Source organism: Carcharhinus amblyrhynchos, chromosome 7 (genome assembly GCF_965287045.1).
Source record: "Carcharhinus amblyrhynchos chromosome 7, sCarAmb.v2.hapA, whole genome shotgun sequence".
NCBI classification, from domain to species: Eukaryota; Metazoa; Chordata; class Chondrichthyes; order Carcharhiniformes; family Carcharhinidae; genus Carcharhinus; species Carcharhinus amblyrhynchos.
Genome location: NC_137330.1, coordinates 1,605,395 through 1,631,582, shown reverse-complemented (window position 1 = coordinate 1,631,582; position 26,188 = coordinate 1,605,395). Strand labels below are relative to the sequence as shown.

Genomic DNA, 26,188 nt, shown 5'->3' with positions numbered 1-26,188 from the left:
CCTCCAGGGGCCGAGCTGACTGTTTGGAGGAGAGACCAGCAACAAAACGGAGAAATATCTCAAATCGCCCATCTTTCTTGCTATGAACTTCACTGAGGAATTTCCCAATGTCCACAGGATCTGGAGTCAGGAATTGTGCGAGTGCAGCCTCAAACTATTGGATAATGGAGGTGTGGAAATGTATAAATCACATTCTACGCATAATCATCTCTCCAAAAGTTCCATCAGGAACCCAGCCAGGAACTGGGAAGGTTGCAGATTGTTTAAAAAAGGAGATTTGATCAATTACACAATCTTTTTCTCCGAGGCTCCTGTGAAGACCATCTCACCAAGCTTCAGTAACACATCACAAGTGTTTTCAATATTTCAGACAAGGCTTTTCAGAATGTTGTAAAAATAGTGGGAATATAGTTGGGTGATGGTCCTGGGAACTTGCTGACATTTTCTGTCTGTGTGAAGAAGGGATGATGTGGAGATGCAGGCGTTGGACTGAGGTAATCACAGTAAGAAGTCTCACAACACCAGGTTAAAGTCCAACCAGTTTTTGATAGTAAACCCAAAAGTTTTCGGGGTTTGCCCCTTCGTCAGGTGAGTGGAGAGTTCTTGTCTCAGACAGAGCATATATTCGAGACCAGAACTCTCCACTCACCTGACGAAGGGGCAAACCTCGAAAGCTTGTGGGCTTACTATCGAATAAACTGGTTGGACTTTAACTGGTGTCGTGAGACTTCTTACTGTGAAGAAGGGACCCAGTGACAGACCGAAGATTTAGCAGTAGGAATGGTTGTAGCACATAGTGTACAGGATCTCACTCTACTCCACATGTTTGAAAACAGCTGCTGCTTGAAAAATTACTTCTGTTCATCACAAATCCCAGGATTTCAGCCCAGACACTGATCTCAGCCTTTTCCTATAAACATAATACAGTGGGGTGGTCACTAGCACTGAACATCCTGGGAGTAGCTTGTGCTGTATTAAACTGTACATAATGTCAGACACTTCACACCAGCATTCAGGATCTGTGCACATGTACTGAGGTTCTGTATTTCTTCGATTGTCAGCAAAATCAATATTGAATTCATTGAATATAAACAGCAGTCCCTCTGGCTACTTCCAGAGCTCTCCCAGAACATTTCCAAAGTAAGGATACTGCTCCAGTATCATAGTCCTCTGGTTTATTCAACAATTAATAGTGTTCAAATCCTGGAATTTAAAACTCAAAACAAGTATGGATACATTTTCTCAGTGGCCCAGTCATAAACAATCTTTTGCATCATTGTTATTTTTCCAATTCCTGGGATTCTGCTAACTGTTGCTGAACTCCCAGATTGGGATTTTCTTTGGGAAAAACTGCTCTGGAACAGTAGATCAGTTCGGCTTCTTTCTAGTTCTCTCTGGAGATGTTTCTCTCCATTCTTCATGGTCCTGGCCTCTTTCCCGCAGTTCATGTTCTACGAGTGTCTGATCTTGAACAGTAGAAATGACTGTTAGTTCAGCATGTCGATCGACCAGCTGGAAAATCCTAACCTTTTCCTTGATTAGAATAGTGTTCACTCAGTGTTTCAGTTTGTATCCGGAGCGTGTCCTTGTGTTTTTGTTGTACATCTATAGTTAGAATAGACAGAAAATTTCTCAATGTTAGTTAAGTTGACATCCTAATTACTTCTCACTAAAATTTTATTAATTGATAAAATATTGCAAGTCGATTTAATTCAGTTTCAACAGAGAACTGTGTCGATCAAACTGGTGCTGGTGAAATCCAACTCCTCAACCCACTGAATTGGTCAGCTAAACTGCGCTGGGTAGACTCAGCTCCAACGAATTCACATCAGACTTAAAACTCTGTTTCGCTTTGCACTGATGCTGCCAGATCTACAGAATCATTCCAACACTTTGTTTTTATAATCACTGAATATCAATAGAATTCATTCGAAAAATGCTGTGAATTTGCTCTTCCAATCAGAAGTAGTCTTGGGGAGGGAGGGTGTGGGGTCATATTTTCTGGCTCCAAAGCTCAGAGTGTGGAAGCAAGTAACAGGAGTGAGGCCAGGTCAGGGATCAGCCAGAGGCCAGAGAGACAGACTAGACTCCCTTTGGCGCATAAGTTTGCATGTGTGTGAGAGAGTGTAAAAAAGACAGAGTGTGAGAGACAGATCTTACGTGTAACAGCAAGAGTGTAAGAAAAAAAAAGTATGTTATGTGACTGTGTGCACGGGAGAGAGAAAGATATGTACGTTTGAGCATCGTGAGGGAGACTGCAAGAGAAGGTGAAATACAGTGCAGAGAAAATGTGTGGAGGACACTAAGGGCCCAATTTTATCAAATTTTGCCCGTGCTTGGGCACGAAAACTTGGTAAAATCAGGCGCGAGTCAAGTAGCACGATCGCACCCACTTCAGCACCAGTTCCCACTTTACAAGGCTCAAAAATAACCGTGATCGGGACTGCGCCCGAAATGGGCACAACAGCAATTAATGTATTTAAATTGACTTAATAAGCTGCATGAGCAACCTTACCGACACTTCCCCCTTTGCCATCGCGTTTGCCCATCCATAGTCAGCGTGAAACAGACATGCTGTACAAAAGTTCAATTTGGGCGCTCCAGTTAGTGACGTGGTAATTGCTGAGCACCTGATGGCTCTGCTTGAGATCGATGGGGAGAGGAGGTGGGGGTCCACTGCTACTCTGCCTGAGATCACTGAGGGGGAAGGGGCCCATGATAGGTCTGGGTGGCAAAGGGGGTAGGGGTTAAGGGGGTCACTAATGTTATGGGGATGGGGCTATGTCTGTGGGGGCCAAGGGGAGGCATTAACCGGCCCGAGAGCAATGCAGCAGGGGGAGGCACATTCTATCTTTTCTCTGCGCATGAGCAGTTGAAGGCTCCAATCAGAACTGCAGGTGTTCAGGTGCATTAAATGCGCCCACAGGTTTGCGCAGCACGATTTGGAATTGATGTTTTTTCAGGCAGAGTGCATATGTGGGTGCTTCAGACCGGGTCTAAAAGTCTGATCCAAAACGCTCTCAGTTTCAAGTCCGCCCAGCACTTAGAATCAAAATGGTAAAATAAAGCCCTTAGAGTACCAGAGTGTGAGAGAGAGAAAACAGTGAATGTGAGGAGAGTTTGAGTGTATGAAAGAGAGAATGCAAGGCATTCTGAAGGGAGGCCAAACAGCCAGATGTTGTGGTTCATATCAGTACCAACACAAGTAAGATGATGATGAGATCTTCAAGATGGAATGTTGGAAGTAGGACATCATTTAAAAATCAGCAGCTCAAAAGGTAGTAACCTCAGGATTACTCCCAGTGCCATGGGCTAGAGAAAGAAGGAATAGGAGATGAATACATGATTGGAAAGGTCACGTAAGAGGGAGAGATTTGTATTCCTGAGATGCTGGCACTGATTGTGGGAAAGATAAGACCTGTAGAAACTGGAAGGTTTGCACGCAGCTGGTCCACAGCCAATATCCTTCAGGGTGTTCGCAAGTACTGTTGGACGGGGTTTAACCTAGATGGGAATCTGAGCGGGAAGACTGAAGGGAAACAAAAGGTCAAAATGAATGACAGCAAAGTAGAAGGCAAAAATGGAAGGCAGAAAGAAACATGAGCTAACAGGAATGCAAAGGAATCAGTGGTCTAATGGGACAGAGGAATGTACAGCAATTAGTATTACTGGAACAATGGTGCTAGAAAAATTAATGGGACTGAAAGCCGATAAATCCCCAGGGCCTGATAATCAACATCCCACAGTACTAAAGGAGCTGGCCACAGAAATAGATTTATACTTTGGTTATCATGTTCCAAAATTCTGTAGATTCTTGGAACAGACCACAGATTGTAGCATGGCAAATACAAGCATGCTGTTTAAGAATGAGAGAAAGTATGTGAGTGTGTGAAGCAGTGTGAGAAAGAGTGTGTTAGTTTGTGGAGGTTTGAGTGAGAGAGAGTGAGTTATATTGAGAGGTACAGTGTGAGCGATAGGACGTAAGTGGGGAGACAGTGAGAAAAGAATAGTAGCTGAGTGAGTATGACGATAATTAAGAGTAAATGAGAATGTTTGGTAATGAATGTCATTGAGTGACCGAGTGAGAGTGTGTGTGTATGGAAGAGTGTGAGGGACAGTGAGAGAGTGGGAGCGTGAGTGCATGTCAGACTGACAATTATGCAGTGTGGATTTTAATTGTCATGCATCAGACCAAGCACACTTTCACTGATGTTTAGAAGATTCAGAGACAACTTGATTTAATCTTCCTGAGAAGTATTGACAGGATGATTGTGGAGAGGCTGTTTCCACTTGTGGTAAAATTTACAAATGGGGGTCACTGTTCATCAATAAGGGTTCACTCTTTTAAAACAGAGTTCGGGAGAAATTTCCTCTCAAAGGGTCTTTGGAAATCTCTACATCAAAAAGCTGTGGAAACAGAATCTTTGAATATTTCATAGCACAGCTAGTAGCTTCTTCATTAACAAATGGGTGAAAGGTAATCTGGGGTGGACAGGAACGTGCAGTGGAGATTAGAATCCGATCAGCCATGGCTTTATTGAATGGTGGGGCAGGCTAGAAGGGCTGAGTGGCTTACTCTTGTTCCTAATTCATATGGCCGTATGAATTGTAACTTGAACTTACGCATAACAGCAGAGGATTGATTATAAATTCAAACAATAATTAACCCTGATTCCGAGACTTAGATTTTCCAATTCCCAAATTCTGACAACTAAAAGTAAACTAAATTAAAACAAAATTCTGAAAGTGTGTCCTGGTCCCTCCACACCGATGTTATAGTTAAAAAAGCTCACCAATGCCTCTACTTTCTCAGAAGGCTAAGGAAATTTGACATGTCCACTACGACTGTCACCAATTTTTAGATGCCCCATCTTTTCTGGATGTATCACAGTTTGGTATGACTCCTGCTTTGAGTAAGACCACAAGAAACTGCAAAAGGTTTGTGAATGTAGCCCATCATACAACCAGCCTTCACTCCACTTACTCCATCAACTGTTTCTGGTGCCTCAGGAAAAACAGCCTGCATAGTCAAAGACCCCACGAACCCCTGATATACTCTCTTTCATCTTCTTCCCATTGGGAAAAAGATAGAAAAGTCTGAAAACGCAGACCAACAGTTTCAAGAACAGCTTCTTCCCTGAAAGATCAGCTTAATATAGAATAGATCCTTTCAAAAGTCTGATGGCAGCCATCAGACTTTTGAAAGGATCTATCATATATTAAGCTGATCTTTCTCTTCATCCTACCTGTAACTACAACACACTATACTGCACCTTCTCCCCGATGTACTTTATGAACGGTATGTTTCTTTCGCGCCAAACAATACATTTCAACGTATCCAAATACGTGTGACAATAACAAATCAAATAACAATGAACAATAGTCATTCAGATTCTCAAAAGTGAAATAAACAGTTTGGGATCTCCCTAGTCATTTCTTACCTTTCAGATGAGTGTCCGATGTTCATATATACAAATGGATCAGAGCCTGATGAAAGGAATAACATTTCATGAAATCAGGTCTGTGCGATATTACAATAAAATCTGCAATGTTTGAATCTCAAAATGAATTCATGATGTGTTTTTACCATACCACATTCTATTAGTATTTTATCCAACTTTGCACCCTGCAAGCCCAAGATCCTTTCTCCATCGCCAGATTGAGGAGAAGTTTGGAACTGTCCGCCCAGTTTCCCTTCTCTGCGAGCTCAGTGGCTTTCTGTAAAGAATAATGAGGAATATATTGAGAAGCAGAGTGAAAGATAAAGACTGAGAAAGAAGGAAAAAAAAAATCCCTCAGATGATTGGATTACCCAATTGTTTGCAGCACAGAAAGCAGTCACTGAGCCGGATCCCGATCCACAATGAACACGGAATAAAAATCAAATCTTGATTCAGTCCTTAATCTCAAATAAATATGAATTAGCCACAGTCATCAATAAATGTATAATTTCAAAGGGAGTAATCACAGATAGCCTTCAGTAATTTTAATTAGTTTTTCTGCAATTTGATTAGTTTCCTTTTCCTTGTGTCCAACATGACACTAAATATGATCCACTCCTATCTCGCATTAACTTCCTCATTTCTCAACAACATTCTGTTGTCACAGTTGGTGATTTACAGTGAAAGAGAGTCTTCTACGTGGTAGACCTTGTTTGGAAGGTGCCTCCAAAAGAGTTACTCTCCTAGGATTCGCAGCCTCTGACCTGGTCTAATCATCAGTGTTTATATGCCTTGTCCATTTCAGTTTTTCAACATTAAGCAAGGATGGACGGAGTTTCTTTTGATGCTTGTCATTGCCTGGCATTTTTGCAGCATGCATGTAACAGCCTAAGCTTAAGTACTGTCCAGGTGTTCTGGTATGCGTGTGAAAATTGCTTCAGTATCCAAGTTGCTGCAAATTGTGAACATTGTGCAACCACCAGCAGACATCCCTACTTCTTACCTTAAAGATGGAGGGAAGTTCACTGATGAAGCATTTTTATCAGAACGTCATGGCCCATAGACTTGATAGTATCCATCTATTTCCACTGTTTCAAGGTATCACATGAAGTGAATCAAACCAGCTGAAGGCTAGCATCTGAATTGTTGGGGATGTCAAAGGACAGTCAAGATGGGTAATCCATTTGGTACTTCTGGCTAAAGATAACTACAAATGCTTCAGTTTTGTCCTATGCAGTGATGTACCAGCTTCACTATCACTGGGGATGGGGATATTTGTGAGCTTCCTGCTCCAGTTGGTTACTTAATCTTCCACAACAGCCACGAAGGAACGTGGCAGGAACGCAGAACTTGAATCTAATCCATTGGTTGTCAGGTCACTTAACTCTACCTATCACATTCTGATTCTGCTGCATAGTATGCAAGTAGTCCTTTAATGCACTTTCACCAGTGTTTTTTTTTACATTTTTAGGTATATCCAGTGCTGCCCCAGGCATCCCATTGGCAGTCGTCATTACTGGTTCATTGTCCCTGGTTTAATATTAGGGCAAGGTACATACCAGGTCATGAGATTACAGATAATGGTAATACACAATTCAGCTGCTGCTGGTCCATAGTGCTCCGTGGTGCTCCATGGAATCCTGGCTTTGACTGATTCAGTCCTACAAAATGTCAATTTTTTTCCAGTGCCACTCACGTGGCAACCCCTGTTGATTCTGAAGCTGTTTCAGTTCACCTCCCTGGGAGCAGTGAAGCTGTTTAAAAAAGAAACACAAGAGTTGTGCATTTGGAATTCTGTGAGGATAAACAAGGATGCACTGACACATCACTGAGTTTATACCAGATCCTGGGAGGTGAGAAATGGGGATATCCAAGGTAAGCTCTTTCAACAGTTGCTGGTAGTCTGCTAGAACAGATTGGGCTTCACATGGAGAAGTGAGTAGATGGTGCTCATGATCAGGGGCCAGTTGTGCTGGCAGCTCAATGTGAGGTTGGGACTTTGTTTTCTCAAGGTAGTGCCTTAGTCATGGGAAGATACATCTGTGACAGGCAGGATGAGAGGAATGAGGTCAAGTAAGTATTTTTCCTTCTTATGATTTCCTCACCACCTGCTGGGAATGCCAGCTACACTTATGTCCTGTATGACTTGATGTGGAGATGCTGGTGTTGGACTGGGGTAAGTACAGTAAGAAATCTCACAACACCAAGTTAAAGCCCAACAGGTTTATTTGGTAGCAAAAGCCACTAGCTTTCAGAGCACTGCTCCTTTGTCAGGAAAGTGGGAGTTCTGTTCACAAACAGAGCATCTAATGACACAAACTCAATTTACAAAATAATAGTTGGAACGCAAGTCTTTACAAGGTACAGACAATGTCAGTGGAGACAGCATTAAGCACAGTTCAGCTTCAACTGGGATCTTGGGTTCATGTTATGCTATCTGTAACCCCCACGACTTGCTTGGGTTGTAAAATCCCACTTACTGTCCTGTCTGGAGACAATATACATCTCTAACCTTTGCTTAATGCTCTTTCCACTCACACTGTCTGTACCTTTAAGACTTGATTACAAGTAAAGACTCGCATTCCAACCATTATCGTGTAAACTGAGTTTGTGTTTTTATATTTGGTAATGAGGCACTTAATGATGGAAATTGAGCTTCCCCCACACAGCGTACATTGATTTTGCCAGTTTCACTATTTCCACCAAATGTTGTTCAATATTGATAAATATTGATTCATCAGCTAAAGAGGCATGGAAGAGAGTTCCCTGGCCCCTGTTTGAACATGATTAGTGGAACTTCATGCAGTACAGACTCCATGTTAAAGTCTTCCAGGGAAATCTCCTCCTGATTGTATAGCATTGTGCTGCCACCACTGTGGGTATTTTCTGTCAGTAGGGCAAGGCATATTAAGTAATACTGGGTGTGACTTCCGGACTAGTCTGTGGAAGAGCTCTCCAAATTATGCCATGTTCCACATTGACATTGCAAAGATTCCCAACAGGACTGGATATATCATAGCCTTTTTCAGGCAACCCATCCGGTTTCATTCCTTTTGGACTTTGTAGCTGTTTGATGCAACTGAGTGGCTTGCTACACTACTTTAGACGGTATTTAAGAGTTAGTCGCATTGTTGAGGAGACGCAGTAACATTTGGGCCAAGCGAGAATAATAGATTTCATTCGCCAAAGTACACCAGTGAACTAAATGGGTTTTTATGTCAATGCACAATACTTTCATGGTCTCTAATAAATCTAAAATTAAAAGCTAGCTGCAGTAATAGTTATTTTAATTCCTATCAGCTGCTATGGTAAGCGATGAAGGTGTGTCCCCACAGCATTAGCCTAAGTCTCTGGGTTATCAGTCAGAGACATTATGTACATAAAGGCAGGGCCATGAGAGTAACTTGGCTACAAGAGCAGGTTAGGAACCGGGAATTCGCAGAGTGACTACACCACATCGGCTGCAGCAGCACAAGGAGGGAGATCACGATCACCTTCTCAAGAGCAATGATGAATGGACAATAAACACTGGGCTAGGTAACAACATGCAGAACCTCTGCGTTAATAAACTTTCAAAAAGCTCAACTTCTTGGTGCTGGGAATTGAAGAGAAAGGTACAAGGAAAGTCAGCTGTATAGGGCATTGGTGAGGCCGCAGCTGGAGTGCTGTGTGCAGTTTTGGTCGCCGCACTTACGCAAGGATATCTTGGCCTTGGAGGGAGTGCAGAGGAGGTTTACTAGACTGATACCGGAGTTGAGGGGGTTGAGCTATGAGGAGAGGCTGAATAAACTAGGCTTGTACTCGTTAGAGTTTAGAAGAATGAGGGGAGATCCCATTGAGACGTATAAGATGATGAATGGGATGGATAGGATAGAGGTGGAGAGGCTCTTCCCGCTCAGAAAGGACAGTAGGACTAGGGGGCACAGCCTCAAGATAAAGGGGGGGCGGTTTAGAACGGAGTTGAAGAGGAACTTCTTCACTCAAAGGGTGGTGAATCTCTGGAATTCTCTGCCCGTTGAAGTGGTGGAGGCTGCCTCGCTAAATATTTTTAAGATGAGGGTTGACGGGTTTTTGATAAGCAAGGGGATTAAGGGTTATGGAGAGAGGGCAGGAATGTGGAACTGAGCCACGACAGATCAGCCATGATCTTATTAAATGGCGGGGCAGGCTCGAAGGGCTGGATGGCCTACTCCTGCTCCTATTTCTTATGTTCTTATGTTCAAATCAACTGAATACACTTTGAACATGAGTATGTCACACAGACTGACTACATTATCATCCCGGAATGAATCTGTATGTTCAGCAGTCATTGCTAATGTGGGCATTTGAGAATTTTGCAATAATTAAACTCAGGCTGAGCAGATTAAATGAGGAGATGAGCTGGTTGGAATTATCATGAATCTCAAAGTAGGTGATGAAATGAAGTTACAACATCAATGGGGGAAACAGCTGTTTAATTTCTGTCCCAATGTTTTTCTTTGGGTTATTTCCCTGGTTTGTGTTTCACAATTTCTATAACCTCAGTCATCCCGTTTTTAAACAGCTTTTCTAATATCACAGGCTCTTCCTTTAGTCATCTAAAGTTCTGAATTTACCATGGAGTAGTTTCCTCTTACAGTTACCTCTGCTCTCTCCATTCTCTAGCCCCATTACAACTCTTCTGCTTTCACCCCACACAATTATATCCAAACCATGCCACTATCCTTTGTACAAATACTGACAGATTTTGCTGGCTATTTTCATCACTTCAGAATATTGTTTCAAATTCACAAAATTTGCTCTTTTGATCCCTTTCCCCTTTGTCAGTTCTCTTCCATATTTATCTTTACAACGATCTAACATTGCAATAATTCCAAGTAGTAGCACTGGAATCAAATCAGATCATAGAATCCCTATTGTGCACAACCAGGCTATTTGGCTCATCACGCCTGCACCAACAACAATGTCACCAAGGCAAACAATCCTTGTAACCCCACATAGTTACCCTTGACATGGAGGGGTAATTAAGCATTGCCAATCAACCCAATCCGCACATCAATGGACTGTGGGAGGCAACCGGAAACACATTCTGACACAGGGAGAACATGCAAACTCCATATAGTTACCAGAGGGCAGAATGGAACCTGGGTCCCCGGCACTGTAAGGCAGCAGTGCCAACCACTCTGCCATCGTCCTGTCCTGTCTTATGTTGATTGGGTGTAATTATTGGGCTAATAATGATTCGATTTATTATTGTCACATGTATCAGTATACAGTGAAAAGTACTGTTTCTTGTGCTCTAAATAGACAAAGCATACCGTTCATAGTTAAGAACAGGAGAGGGTGCAAAATGTAGCGTTAGGGTGTAGAGAAAGATCAAATTAATGCAAGGTAGGTCCATTCAAAAGTCTGACGGCAGCAGGGAAAAAGCAGTCCACACGTCCGTTGGCCTGTGTCGTTGGAATTGATCTGAATGAGGAAATGATCTTTCTAAAATTGGGGATAGTTTTGGAACACAAAAAGTAAGGCTTACACTCCACTACGTACTGAACTGTTGAAAGTGCTGTCTATCAGATTAAATTTTAACATGAGGTACAATCTGCCTGCTCCAATGGATGAAAAAGATCCCATCACACTATTTCAGAAAAGAATAGGGGAGCTAGTGCTCAATAAACACCGTAAAGAAATACATAAAGTCATCATTGTCACCTTTCTGTTTGTGAGAAATTGATGCGTGCAAATTGCCTGCTGTGTTTCCTACATTACAGCTGTCACTAAACTTCAATGACTGTAAAGAGTTGAGACACCTGGTGGATATGAAAATCGTTAGATAAATACATGCTTTTTTTCTTTTATTGTTGTGGCCATGCAATTCTGGTTGTCTCAGTACGAATGGATTCTGCAAGAAAGCAACTGAATGAAGGGATCAAATTAAGAGTTTGAGTAAAACTGGACATATTTTCACTTAAAGATAAGATTGAGGTGATCTCATCTATTTTTCAGTTTATAGAATCACAGAACTTTGAGCAGTAAAAACGGGGGACCGAGCCTGAGCTCAAACAGCGTTAAATTCAGAGGAAATAATATTTCAGTTAGTGAACAGTTGATCCGAGGGTCAGATTCCCCAAGGAGGAGAAGATGCAAACTGTTGATTCATTTAAAAAAAAATGATTGCTGGAATGCACTAATCATATAATCTGAGGTAACGTTCTTATTTATTCATTCATAGCTTGTGGGTGTCACTGGCTAAGTTTTTATTGTCCATTAAAAAGGTGGTAGTGAGACACCTTCTGGTCAGCTACAGTCAGTGCAGTGAAGATACGTTGGAGTTGGAGAAAATAGTGGAGGATGCTTTGCACGCAGAGGCTGGTGGAGTGAAATGTGAGAACAAGCAGGACTCTCTGTTCTGGAAGGGAGGGGAGGGGGTGAAGGACCAAATGTTGTTGAGGGCCCTGTCAACAACTGTGGATGGGAAACCAAGGTTGAGAAAGGAGCACATATTAGAAACTCCACTATACCCAACACCTTTCCCATCACCCAAGGCACCTTCCTATGCAAATAATAGATAGTGTAAATAACTGCCCCTTTATCTCTTCCATGCTTGAATGGAAGTTCCAAAACACTCATTCCAGGTTAAGCAACATTTTGCTTGCACCCTTCAATTTGATCTACTGCATTTGCTTCTCCAAATGTGGAGTATGTTGGAGAGACTAAACATAGACTGGATGATAGCATTGCTGAGCATCTTTGGTCTGTGCGCAATCAGGACCCTGACCTTTCCATTGCTTGCTATTTTAACACAATCCTACTACCACACCCATGTGTCTGTCCTTGGTTTACTGCAACGTTCCAGCGAAACTCAATGCAAACTGGATGAACAGCATCTCATCTTCCAGCTAGGCACTTTACAGCCTTCCGGTCTCAACATCAAATTCAACAGCTTCAGATGATTAGTTTTCTCCCCCCTTGACCCATTTGTTTTCATCTCATTTAATTTTTAACTGTTGTTTAACTTTTCTTTATTTACTCCCTCCCGCTTTTTCCCCTATTTTTCCCCCTTGGCTTACCCCTTCCCCCCACCTTTCTGAATTTTACCTCTCTCCCACCCATCTCCCCACATCTCCATCTGTCACAGCTTACCCTCAGATTTCACACTTTGTTCACACCTCCTATTTTCTCTATGGACTGCCATTAGCAGCTTTTTCCTTTGTTTTTGTGGCTATGACATCTTTCATTCCCACCCCCTGCAGTATATCTCCCATTTTTTATGCTTTTAGCTTTGACAAAGGGTCATCTGAACTCAAGACATCAGCTCTTTTCTCTCCTCAAAGATGCTGCCAGACCTGCTGAGATTTTCCAGCATTTTCCCTTTTGGTTGATTTCATAGGTTTTGGAGGTGCTATCAAAGTTGCTGCAGCATACCTTGTGTACTGTCTTATACGCTGAACGTTGGTCTCTGACGCTGTGAAGCAGCAGTGCTAACCACTGTGCCCCCATTTAGGGGATATCTTTAGATTCTCTATTGAGATGATCATTGCCTCACTTGTGTGGCAGAAATGTCACTGAACACTTGGTATGCAGGATTTTGTTCAGCTCTTGCTGTCTCTAAGGTGTTGCAAGTGGAGTTGTTCACTGTATAAATCATCAGAAACCATCTCTGTTTCCAACCATCTGATGGAGGGAGGATTATGAAGCAGTTGAATCATTGAGGATCTCCTTCAGTGATGTCACATAATTGGCCTCAAACAAATAACACTGTTTTCCTTTGTGCAAGGTTAGACCCCAACCAGTAGAATATTTAACCCCAGTTTCCATTTTCCCAGCATTCCTTGATGACACTTGACCAAAATCTGCCATGATGCCAGGACTTCATCTCTGGGATAAAACTTTTTGCTTCATGAATTGACCAAAGCTGTCAGAAGATCCGCAGCCAAGTGGTCCTGACAGTGTATGCTTCAATTTGCACAGAGTCAGTACACTCACCATCAGGACTAGGAAATATATCATCATTCCTTCAGTCACTGGGTCAAAATGCTGGTACTCCCTCCCTAATAGCACTACGTACCTATACCACATGGGACTACAACAGTTCATGAAGGACGCTCACCACCACCTTGTCAAGGGCAACTAGATAATGGCAATAAATATTGGCCTAGCTAGCGACACCAACATCCCGTAAATAAGTGAATAAAGTACCACTTTGAAGCACTGCCAAAGACATATTCAGTCACTTGACTAATTAGTGAGATGCTAATCTTAGTTGAATTTGCCTCTCTTTTGTGGAATGGATCAACTTGGACATGTGTTTCATATTGTTTGGTTCACGCCAGCACTGTAGTTGTACTGACATAAATTGTTTCAGGAGAGTAACTAGACAAAACTGGTCATCAATCATCTAGCAATGTATTTGTTACCAGTCCAGCCATATATATGAACATTAGAATAGACTAAACTCATTGCCATCCTCACTTACATGATATTCTTGGCCATTGAAATAGTCCTCGTTTGTTAACATAAAACCGAGCCCTTCCACCCCTTCTTCAACCGCCTGTTCCAGGCTGTCCTGATAAAATTCTGTCAATTGGAATAGTTTGTAATTTTCACGCTTTCCCAGAAACTCAGTGAAGTTTGGATCTGTGAATGCAAATGAGAAAAATTAAACACATTATCGAGTTTATATCTTAGCTGGTACACTCCTTTTATAACAACCCACTGGGAGCCACATTACCAAACATCTTTTGAAAAATCTTAAAAACACTCAGTGATATTGCAGCTAATTTGTGACTCAATGTGTCGTTGGTTAATTAGTTCAGAAACTTTAATAGCATGTAAAATATTCATATCTCAAAATGTTCTTGTCCCCTGGCTACAACAGCCAATATTCTATTAAGTTTTGGATTTTGCTTTTTGCCTGTACATGACATTAATAACCTACATGGATTTCCAAGTTTCTCTACAGTTTCATGGTTCCTAGTCTTCCAATTCAAGCCTGATTCTAACCCTTTTACAGAGTGGAGGATATTATGTTTACCTATATTGAAATCTACTTGCCACAATCGTGCAATTTACTTAATCTACCAACAAATTTCTGCATGTTTCCTCTGCACTGCCACCTATCTTTCTGTCAAATCAAATTTAGATGCATTTCATAATTCCATCATCTAGGTCGTTAATAAATATGGTGATTAGTTGACAGCATAACACAGGCTCTTGCAGAGCACCACAATGTGCATCATCCTGGCCAGACTAGATGTTTACTCACCCATCTCTAAGTCCTGTTACTGAATTTCATTACAAGGTTAATAATCTGCTTTTAACACCATGATTGAAAGTTTAGCAAAGTCTGTTCAAATTGCTTCTGGGAATCCATTTAAATAATGTCTAAATGCATTTCCCTATCCAATACTTTCAACACACCAGCTCAACTGGTTTTTAGTACATTTTTGGTGTCCTGTTCTCACTTCCTGTTTGCATGAGATCTGGATCCTTTGCCAGGGTAGCAAGTATACTTTGAAGTATTTTCTGAACTTACCTTTGTCCAATCCAATTCTGTTTGGAGCTATTAGATATTTGTCCCTGTCCGAAATTCCAGCCATGATTGTAACAGATATGCTCAATGCCTGATGCTCCGAAATAAATATATTAGCAGGAGGGTTAAATGGAAATAGAAAAATGAAAATGCCTTCTTTCTAACTTTAAGCAGCAAGGTGATATCCTGAATGTATTTTGGGAGCTACAATTTCACAAACATCATAAAGAGGTCAGTGATTGATCTGACTGCAGCACAGTGGCTTGAACGGCTGCCTCACGGTACCAGGGGCTCAGGCTTGTGTGTGTGTGTGTGTGTGTGTGTGTGTGTGTGTGTGTGTGTGTGTGTGTGTGTGTGTGTGTGTTCTTCCCCTGTCTGCATGGGTTGCCTCTAGATGTTCCAGTTTCCTCCCACAGTCCAAAAGATTCATGTTGGTTAACTGCATTGGCCATCTAAAATGGCGATTTGTAAAGCACTCTGGGACAATTGGGCAAGAGTCAAAACGACAGGCTGCAGCCTGAAAGACAAAGGTAAACAGGCTGCAATCCAGATGAATGAATACACAGGATATGGGACATCTCCAGGACAAAAGAGACTCTCTGGTCAAACTGGGTTGTTTATCAGACATAGGGGCACCTTAACCCCTTATTTGGGAGGAAGATGTGTATTCTAAGGGCTCCCCAGCACCAGTAGGCATGGTCACTGGGGGCACACCCAGAGATTAGTGTGGCAGCACCTGATTAGACTTTATCGATCAGGATGATCAAGTCCTGATCAATTGACTAGCAATGGCCAAAAGCAGCATGAAACCCAACGGGGTATAAAGGATGCTACGCAACCAAGAATCTTGCTCTCTGACCCCACGAACAAGCTACAATAATGGTGACCATCGCCAGCAACGAGGAGAGCCACCGCTTCTGAGAAGGAAGACCAGACCAGAGTGCCAGACCAGGCAATGCAGAGAGCGACTGAGACCAATGCATAGATAAAGGCCAATATCTGCTTCGGTACTTGCTAGTCATAAAGTTAAATCAAGGTCTTGTATTGGACTTGAACGCTAGTGTTTTTGGTAAAAAATAACTTAATGTTGCTTGGGTGATTATTGATTGCATCTTAAATAAATCAGTCATACTAACAAGACATCTACTCGCGGTTATTTGTCCACCCTTTAAGGATTAGAGCAGACTGTGCAGCAGGCACAACATTACTCAGCGTTACCCAAACAGGTGCCGGACTGTGTCGACTAGAAGATTTTCACAGTAACTTCAAGGTAGCCTACTTGTGACATCAATAAATAAACTTCAAAATTTTCATTGTTCAAACAGCCCATACTATGAATCCTCGTCTGTTTTCTGTTTCCGAAAACCTTTGGTTCATGTCCAGCCTTTCTTTCTCTCCAATAGACCTACCATTACCTCTTAAATGCACACACAGCTTTCCTGGAACTTGTCTGAATCCCTGTAATCAAGTTTCCAGTTCTACCACCACACTAAAACAGCTCTTATCAAAGTCACAGAAGACACCTGATCAGAATCTGAAAGTAGTGATTAAATATTTACCCAGGGGCACGGTGACACAGTGGTTAGCGCTGCTCCCTCCAGGTCCTGGGTTCAAATCCAGCCTCAGGTTCAGTTTCATTTCGAGTGGAAAGCTGAAGTTCACCATTTTCTCTCCAACGGAGGATTAATCTCCAGAAACAGTGCTTGTTTTAGGGATAAGAGGTTCAATCAATATTATAATCCAGTTAATTGGCTATTATCAGACTAACATGAGCAATATTCAAACTCATTCTTACCGGTGATCAGAATCCGCTCGCGCTGAGGGGGCAGTCCAGCGCATGCGCACACTGGGCGGAGCCGCGCCGCCCTGCCTTTGCGCATGCGCAGAGCGGAACAACGCCGTTCCCTGGCTTTGCGCATGCGTAGTAAGGAGACTCACAACACCACTCCGACAGTTTTATTTGGTAGTCAACGCCACTAGTTTTCGGAAGGTGAGTGGGGAGTTCTGATCACAAACAGGGCAGAAAAAGACACGCACACTTTACAAAATACTGATTAGAATGCGAGTCTGTACAACCAATATGCTATTGGCTGTAAAGCTATAATCTGCATGCAGTGTGCGTGCGCATATTGAGCGGACCCGCACCGTTCCCTGACTTTGCACATACGTGCAAATAAACCCAATAAGCTGGTTGGACTCTAACCTGGTGTTGTGAGGTTTCTTACTTTGCACACAAGCACACTGAACAGAGCCGCACCGTTCCTGAGCTTTGCGCGTGCACACACAGCACAACCGCGCCGTTGCCTAGCTCTGTAATTCTACACATGCGCATTGTCGGGAGGGGGGTTGGTGACGGCTCTCACAGTGTGCCGGTCGCGTGAAGGCGATTTAACGGCCGAGGCGCGTGACTCCACCCATATGCGGGACATCTGTGATCCCATCTGGCGATTGGCGCACCTGGGTGTCAATCAGCCATCGGCAACCAATAAGAAGCTTGCGTCGACTCATGATCACTGAATGGCGCAGAATTCAACCCGGAAAATAGTAGAGAAACAGTGAGAGAAACGGAGAGAATCTCTCACAGAGAGAGAAAAACAGTGAGAATTGCTCAGAGAGAGAGAAAAACAGTACGAATTTCTCAGAGAGAAACAGAATGACTCACACTGAGTGAGAGAAACGGAATAGTTCGGAGAGGGGTAACACCGGCACGGTGGTTATCACTGTTGCCCCGCAATGCCGGGGAACTGGGTTCGATTCCAGCCTCTGCTGACTGTGAGGAGTTTCCACTTACTCCCCATGAATGCGTGAGTTTCCTCCTGGTGCTGCACTTTGCTCCCACATTTGAAAGATGTGTTGGTTAGTTGGATTGGTTCTCAGTGGCCAATGATGTGTAGGTTGAAAAGTAAATGCATGCGGTTATGGGCATAGAGTGGGGGTGGGATGTATCTGGGTAAGCTGTTCAGTGGGCACAGATTGAATGGCCTCCTTCTGCTGTGTGGGAATTCTGTGGATTTAATCAGAAATGTATAAAGTCCCACATTCCTTTTCGCTGTTGCTGTGCCAAGAACATTGGTTTCCATGGATTGAATTGAAGTGTCTTCCTTGTGTCTAAACGCTGAAAACCTCAATCTTATCAATCTCTCCCAGCCATCACAGTTCCCACTCTCCACTGTCTGGACTAATCTTGTGGAACAAGATTATTTTACTTTTCACCCATCAGTCTTTCTGTTCCAGCATCAGCAAGAGTTAATTGAGGAATCTTATCACATCAAGGAACTACACCTCAGGTATTTGCAAACTGACAAGAACAGAAGTAATTTAACAGTCCCAACACCACCCGTTGAAGTGGTGGAGGCTGCCTCGCTAAATATTTTTAAGACGCGGGTTGATGGGTTTTTGATAAGAGAGGGGATTAAGGGTTATGGGGAGAGGGTGGGAAAGTGGAACTGAGCAGCGACAGATCAGCCATGATCTTATTGAATGGCGGGGCAGGCTCGAAGGGCTAGATGGCCTACTCCTGCTCCTATTTCTCATGTTCTTATGTTCTTAAGTGTTTGCTGTTTCTTCCAATGAGATCATTGCTGATCTGCTAATGTATTTATTGTACTTGTCTTTGACTCATAACCTTTTGATGCATTGATTTAACAATCTACTGATCAGATTGATAATTCACCAACACCCACTGCTCGGTTACCACAAAATTTATTACAAATTTCATGAATGCTAGATTTGTAGAAATGTTTTCTAACCTCAATTGGTTCCACTCATTCTACCCCCTCCCCCACTCCTTTCTGCCTCAGTTTTCCCCAAGTCTTCTGTTCTCCCTGGCTTGCTGTGCAGCTTTTACACCTTGACTAGCCTTAAGAGGCTTCAGGGTGATTTATACAAGCTGAGTGAGTGGGAAATACATGGCAGATGCAGTATAACGTGGATAAATGTGACGTTATTCACTTTGACCGGTGTAAGAAGTTGCACAACACCAGGTTAAAGTCCAACAGATTTTTTTTTGGAATCACAAGCTTTTGGAGTGCGGGTCTTTCATCATGGCTACTTTGCCTGGAGAAACAGAATGTCAGAGTATTGTTTAAATGGTGATAGATTGGGAAATGTTGACATACAAAGGAATTTGGATGTTCTTGTATACCAGTCACGGAAAACAAACAATGATTGTCTCTTGTATGGTAAATGATTCAAATTTAGTCAACATTTATCTTTCTTTGCCATGAAATGATGCACCTCCTGATTACCGTTGACCAGAAACTCAACTGGACTAGCCATATAAATACTGATCTCAAGAGTAAATCAGAAGCTAGGAATTTTGCAGCAAGTAACTTCCCTACTGGCTGTCAAAGCCTATTCACCAGCTACAAGTCACAATTCAGACGTGTAACGTAATATGTCCACTTGCCTACATAAGTGCATTTCCAACAACACTAAGCTTAACACCATCTAGGACAAAGCAGCACACTTGTTTGCCATCCCTTTCACAAACACTCAATCCCTTCACCATCAATGAACAGTGACAGGTGTATGGTGTGCCATCTACAGGGTTCATTGCATTGTGTGTTAATATTTAGTGCAACAATTAAAATGTAAATGGAATTTTAAAGTATAAATTGTCCTGAATCTTCCAAGCAGCAGAAATGATACGATTACCACTGTGCAACATTCTCCCAACTCTTCAAGAACCTGAAGCTGCTGCATATTTTCCCCAGGACTGGTGGGGTAGCTGCAAAAGCTGGTGTGATTAGTCAGGTGATCTTGAGAACAGTGGGGGATAGTTGGTGGTCAGGAGGATATTCAGGTCTGTTAAAATCCAGGTCAGAAAGTCCACAGTATTTCTGGAAATGTGCCTGGATCACAAGTTTTGCACTTTGAATATGGCTAGGATAGTATGAGACTACTTCACTTCTGGTATGATTCAAATGACCCTAGGGAGCTTTTATTAAACAAAGTTTGTTTAAGCATACAGTTAACATATAGAAAGAAAATTAGCAATAACTTTTACCAGTTACAAACAAAAAAAATGGGATTGTATAAACATGAACAACTAGATGAAATGTTCCAACCAAACAAACCTACTTATAAACATACCCCTGCACAAAACGCACAGAACAAGGATGCTGACATGATGCTGTTGGATTCTGCAACATTCTTAACACACACACACACACACACACACACACACACGAAGCTTGAAGTCAGAACAGTTTCCCAAAACACTAGAGGTAGAGAGAGACAGAACACTGCATCCAACCAGAAGGAAAACACCTAACTAAAACAGCAGCCCAAGCTGAAAGAGAAAGAACTCCCATCACTTGACCTGTCAATCATTCTTCTTATACAATTCATGTCCTTTAAGATCCCATTTAAAACAGCAATAAAAGGACTTTTAAATAAACAGCATGGTGCCTGCTATAACTGCAGAGAACATGATTACAGATATAGTGTCACACCTCCCCCTTTTAAAAAAAAACCATTAAAATTCAAAGATGGTTTCATTTTTCAAATCTTGTCAGTTTCATACTACTAGTACTCTACAATAAATATACATACATTTTACAAGGTCAAAACATTGCAAACAAAACAGTAAGATAGTCAGTTTCAGTCCTTGTTTTCCACCATCAAAACACGCATTCCTTTGTTCTTTCCTCAACACTTTGCTTCCTCTCCAAGATATTCCTGTAGTCCTCAATCCTGTTTTGATTCCAAATTCGAACTGACTTTTGCCATTATGATGAAATTAGCTCTAGCAGTGACCTCAGATAGTTAGGCACAATCAACAGGTTAACACATGGGTAGTCGGAGTCATTTGGAAAGGTCATTTTATCTCTGTCCCCTTTCTTGTCAATTGACCTTAGCTCTAACTGTGCCAAGCAATTAGCCTCTTTCATTTTCCCTAGATCTGCACCACCACTTTCTGCACATTCTTTGGCAAAGACACATAACAGATTGTCTTCCTTGGTGTCAAATCCCATTTGAACCACGGTTCTAAAGATCATTGGTGGCAATTATGCTGCTGCAAAAACCACTGAGTTATTTGAACATCAGCTGTGCTTAGTACTATTTCACTGGATGTAACTGTGCACACTGAACAGCAACATTATGCCAGCAATTCATTTCAAATGATGGTACATTTTCAGCAGCCGCCTAATTTCACATTGTTGTCCTTTCCTTTGATCCATAGTAGTACGATGCTACCATTCCTCCATCTCCTTTTTGAGATTACACATGAATGTTGATTTCATCTACACTTCACATGGATGAGCTACTTTTGACAGTCTGAAATTTATGTTCGGGCAATTTAAACAACTCAGGAACGTGTTCCAAAACAGTCAACTTGGCTCGTATCTGTCTTCACATCTGCTCACTTTCTTTGTTCACATTATTGTCCAGTAACTGGCTCTGGTTCTCTTTCTCCACCTCCACCAATTTTATGTGATCGATCAAGGATTCCGGCTGCTGCACCTCCGACGGAGCAAACATCAGCTTCTCCATCTGGATTTGTGCCAACTTGAAGGTTATGTTTGCAAAGATATTGGAAGAGTACCTTCTACAACTACCTCATGAATAAACATTCTAATATTTCCCAACTTATCCTGACATACTTTTCCACGTGATAACTCTTCCAGGTCACTTTGGTTTCCCCCTAGAAGGTAACAATAATTTATCCCAATTTTTAATAACTTCCTCATTGCTCAATTTAATTTGGGGAATGTCAAATTCAAAATCATCTGGATTTGGTTCTTCACTTGGAGTGTCCTCCTCCTGCCTTTCTTCCCTATCAATCAAATTCACGTGACACTGAGTTTTCCTTCTATCTGACATACTTATTAAGTAATTCACCTCACTCAATTTCCTTTCAATTTGAAAAGGCCCACTAAAACTTGCTTTTAAAGGTTCTCCTATCACTGGTAGTTGTACTAAGATGTTATGTCCACTAGCAAGACTACCAATTTTTGATTTCTTATCCGCTACTTGTTTAATTGCATACTGTGCCACTTTTAAATGTTTAGCCAATTCACCTGCTCTATTCAACCTCTCCCTAAAATTTGACGCATAGTCCAACAACGTTGTGTCAGAACGCTGATTCACCAATTTCCCTTTAATCAATTTAAATGGTCCTCTTACCACATGACCAAAAATTAATTCAAATGGACTGAATTTGGTTGACTCACTAGGTGCATCCCTAATTGCAAAGAGTTCCACGGCATTCCTTCACCCCAATATTGACAATAAGCTCTTAATATTGTTTTTAAATTTTGATGCCACCGCTCCAACATTCCTTGCAATTCTGTATGTCTGCACTTGATTTAAATTGTTCTACTCCCAAGCTATCCCTAACCTCTTTGAATGACTTTGATGTAAAATTGGATCTTTGATCTAATTGTATTTCTGTGGATAATCCATACCGAATGAAACATTTAAGTAATTCCTCTCCAATCCTCTTAACTGAAATACTGAAACCAAATAGTCACATCCATTATCGTCAATCTATAGAGTCCCATTTTTTGTTTTAGGAAGGGATCCTACGCAATTAATTAAGACCCTTGTAAAAGGTTCCTCAACTGCTGGAATGGTTATTAAGGGCTCTAATTCTGTTACCTCTTCAGGTTTCCCTATGACTTGACATGTGTGACGTAACCAGCAAAATCTAACCATATCTTTATTCTGTCCAGGCCAAGAAAAAATTTTTTGTATTTTAACTTGAATTTTCCTTCCTCCCAAATGACCTTCTACTGGTCCCTCATGTGCTATGTGCAACATCTCCTTTCTGTACCCTACCAGAAATACCACTTGATGAACTTCTGCCCATTTCTCATCCGCCTGAATATGTAGGGGTTTCCATTTCCTCATTAAGACTTTATTTTCAAGGTAATAACATTCTGGTATAAACTCAGATTCCTCCTCCATGTATGCTTCCTGATAGAACTGTTTTATTTCTATATCCTTCTGTTATAATTCTGCCAACTTTTCTGAACTAAAAATATCCACCTCATCCCCCACTTTATCTTCACTCTTTGATTTTTTTTTCCTCTTGTTTTAACCTGTGACTTTGTGGCCTTGTTACCAGACAATCATGAGAAATCCCAGGATATGCATTCTTCAACAACTTAGTTGTTTGATTTTCCACTGCCTTTTCAACCACAATAGGCATCACTCCCACCTGGTGATCCAGCTATATCATTACTCGAGATAAACTATATTCCTGGACAAGATAATTTCTCTATTACTCCCACTACTACTTTATCAGTCTTCACTGGACTCTCTCCAACCTCACCTGTATAATGGAACACAACTCTTCTCACCCTGAATCCCACATATTATCTGGCAGTACTCCTTCCAAACTGCATAACTCCTTATCTCTTACCAAAGACTGACTTGCTCTCATATGTTTTAAAATTTTAACTTAAATACCTACTTCTCTGGGTACACGTTAGTAAACTTTATCCACACAAGTAAATTCTTGAAAGGGATCTGGCATCTTCTTATCAGTCAACTCATAAGCAGGCTGTACATCTTTTTGCATCTCTTTCACCTCAAGTGGGCTTTCCTTAACCACTTTAACAAACACCACTAGCATTTTCTGTTTTACCACACCAGTCTTCCCAGTACTTTTCTTAAACTACCAGCCCTGTGACTTTGCATGGCCTAATTTATTACAGTTAAAACATCTGAGGCTTTTCATTTCTCTTCCGTCGTCTTGTGTTTCCTTTTTAACCTAAAGTACACTGACTTTATTATTTCCCAAAGCAGTCCTTTGCCATCTGAGGATTTCTCTCTTCCCCAGTTGCTATCCCTCATAGGCTGAAACTGATGTCAAAAACAAAACTTTGATTTATGAACTAATTCATAATCGTCTGCCCTTTCTGCTGCTAACCTCACAGTTTTAACCCTCTGCTCTTCCACATGAGTTCTCACTACATCAGGAAGTGAATTTTTAAACTCCTCCAAAATAATCATTTCTCTCAGACCTTCATACATCTGGTCTATTTTCAAAGCCTTTATCCAATCAAAATTACACTGATTCTTTCAAATTCTATGCAAGTTTGACCAGGTTTTTTTCTTCGATTTTTTTTTAAACTGTTGTTTGTAGGCTTCTGGCACTAGTTCATGTGCATTTAAATGGCTTTTTTCACCTGATCATAATTCCCGAATACCTCCTCCAATCATGATGCAAACACTTCACTAGCTCCACTGATCAACTTATTTTGAATCAGTAACACCCATGTGGTCTGTAGCCATTTCATTTGTTTAGCCAGTTTCTCAAATGAAATGTAAAAGGCTTCAAGATCCCTCATCAAAATTTGTCAACACGTCAACATATTTAAATCGATCTTCACGGGGCCTTTGAGTACAATGCTCTCGCTGTCCTTGTCACTATACTGAAACTGTACTTTTGTCTTTATTTCCACCAATTTAAGCTGATGGTCACTTTTGTTACCAGTTTCCAAACTTCAAACTCTTTATTTTTTTTCCCTTTCCTCTCTTTTTCCTTTTGTAAAACACCCTGTGTGCCTTTTTCCACCCCCAGGAGCTACTTAGCCTCTGAAAGAGCTGTTCCCCCACAGGGCCCCCTCTATTCGAACCTGAATACAACTGAAAAGAAAACACAAATATGCTCACCACTCATTGATTTGAGACCATTAATCTCAAATCAATCAAGGAATATAGATTTTAATCCTGCAAAGAGGCCCCAGTTGTAGTAATCCAGGTCAGAAATTCCAAGGTATTTTATGATGTCTGTCTGGATCATAAGTATTGCATTTTGAATTTGGCTACAGTAAGCATGAGATGTTTCACCAGATATGATTCAAATGACCCAATAGGGAGCTTTTAGCAGACAAAGCTTATTTAAGAATATAGTTAACATATAAAAAGAAGATTAGCAATAACTTTTACCAATTATGAACAAAAAAATGATATTGTACAAACATTAACTAAATGAAATGATCTAACCAAACAAACCTACTTATAAACATACCCCTACAAAAGATTTAACACCAAAAACAAGGATGCTTATGTGAAGCTGTTGGATTCTGCAGCTTTCTTGACACACACATGAACTGCTTCTCAAAACACCAAGAAGAAAGAGAGACAGAACACTGCATCCAGTCAGAAGTAAAACACCTTTTAATTGAAACAGGAGCCAACAGCCCACTGAAAGTGAAAGAATTCCCATTACCTGACCTTTCAATCATTCTTCCTCCAACAATCCATGTCCATTTTAAAACACATTTAAACCATTAAAACGACAATAAAAGGACTTCTAAATAAACAGCTGGGTGCCTGCTTAAAACTGCAGAGAATATAATTTAAAAAGTGCATTTCTTAAATGTACAGTAGCATCAGAAGGCCCAGTCAGGTGGTGTTGCGGGGAGATTAGGAGGTTTGCTGCGAGGTTCGTTCTGCTAAGGGAACCGGATTGTCTCAATGGCTAAGGGAATTATAGGGTGAGATTGTAACATCAAGAGAGTGTGTGAGGGTGCTGTCAGGTTGAGGGATATGTACTGGTCAGATTTGGTCCTGGAGGTAGTTGCGGGGGATCAAGAAGTGCTCGTGTTGGTGGGGTGGTTGCAGAGTGGGAGGTTACTTGAGGTCTATTAGGGGCGGACTGATGAGGCTGTGCTAATAGGGGGTTGGGGGGGGTGGATGTAATATGTTGATGAGTTAGGCTGTTTGAGAATTCAGGTTAGGGATTTATCAAGGTCTTCTACTATCAAACGTTCCCTGGATCATTCTCCAGGTAAATCCTACACATCTATCCCTGGGCCAAAGTTTCAATTTGCTCATGCTAGTGTCCAACCTGGAAGTACATGGAATTATGAGATAAGCTGTGGGACACAGATCCTGTCATCAACATGCACTGGCGCAATGTTTCAGTCACTGAGTACGAGCAAGAGTCAGGCATGCGTCAGCCTACAGCAATTTAGCCCATGAAGAGACCAATTGAACGCAACCTGATGTGGCATGTGTGCTTTTACAGTTAGTGGGCATCCGATTGGCCAGGCACCCTTTACGTTTTTGTTTCATCGTTATCAAGGGTGGGATGAAGTGTCCGGACTGAAATGAAATTTAAAAAGGTGTCTGGGGCCTGAGGTTTGTGTTTGAATGTGCTACCTAGACACACAGTAGTCATGGCACGAATCAATTCCAGCCTCCCTGATTGCCTGGATCCTCTACAGTTCACCTACCACTGCAACAGGTCTACAGCAGGCGCCATCTCCCTGGCCCTGCA

The 26,188-nt window shown here is 41.6% G+C and overlaps 1 protein-coding gene across 3 annotated transcripts; it reads right to left on the bottom strand.

The window, feature by feature from the left end:
* Positions 1-694: 694 nt before the first annotated feature.
* On the bottom strand, positions 695-16,785 carry LOC145345364 (uncharacterized). 3 transcript variants are annotated; one of them, XM_080193181.1, is made up of 6 exons: positions 16,745-16,785; positions 16,509-16,651; positions 13,894-14,054; positions 5,593-5,718; positions 5,442-5,487; positions 695-1,605 (listed from the first exon to the last, which is right to left on the bottom strand). In XM_080193181.1, exons 2-4 carry the CDS (start codon positions 16,612-16,614, stop codon positions 5,602-5,604), a joined length of 384 nt encoding a protein of 127 aa, XP_080049307.1. In that variant the 5' UTR covers positions 16,615-16,651; positions 16,745-16,785; the 3' UTR covers positions 695-1,605; positions 5,442-5,487; positions 5,593-5,601. The 3 variants fall into 3 exon arrangements, with proteins under 3 accessions (XP_080049307.1, XP_080049309.1, XP_080049306.1); XM_080193183.1 differs by having other exon boundaries at positions 5,588-5,718; positions 16,509-16,772; XM_080193180.1 differs by having other exon boundaries at positions 16,509-16,772.
* Positions 16,786-26,188: the final 9,403 nt, after the last annotated feature.

Bases quoted from the DNA above. Each gene is read 5' to 3' on its own strand.
- LOC145345364 (XM_080193181.1), bottom strand. From the start codon at position 16,614: ATGGTGAACTTCAGCTTTCCACTCGAAATGAAACTGAACCTGAGGCTG. The intron at 14,055-16,508 runs GTAAATATTTAA...TTGCATTCACAG, and splicing joins CTGTGTCACCGTGCCCCTGG to ATCCAAACTTCACTGAGTTT. The intron at 5,719-13,893 runs GTAAGTGAGGAT...TATTCTTTACAG, and splicing joins TCAATGGCCAAGAATATCAT to AAAGCCACTGAGCTCGCAGA.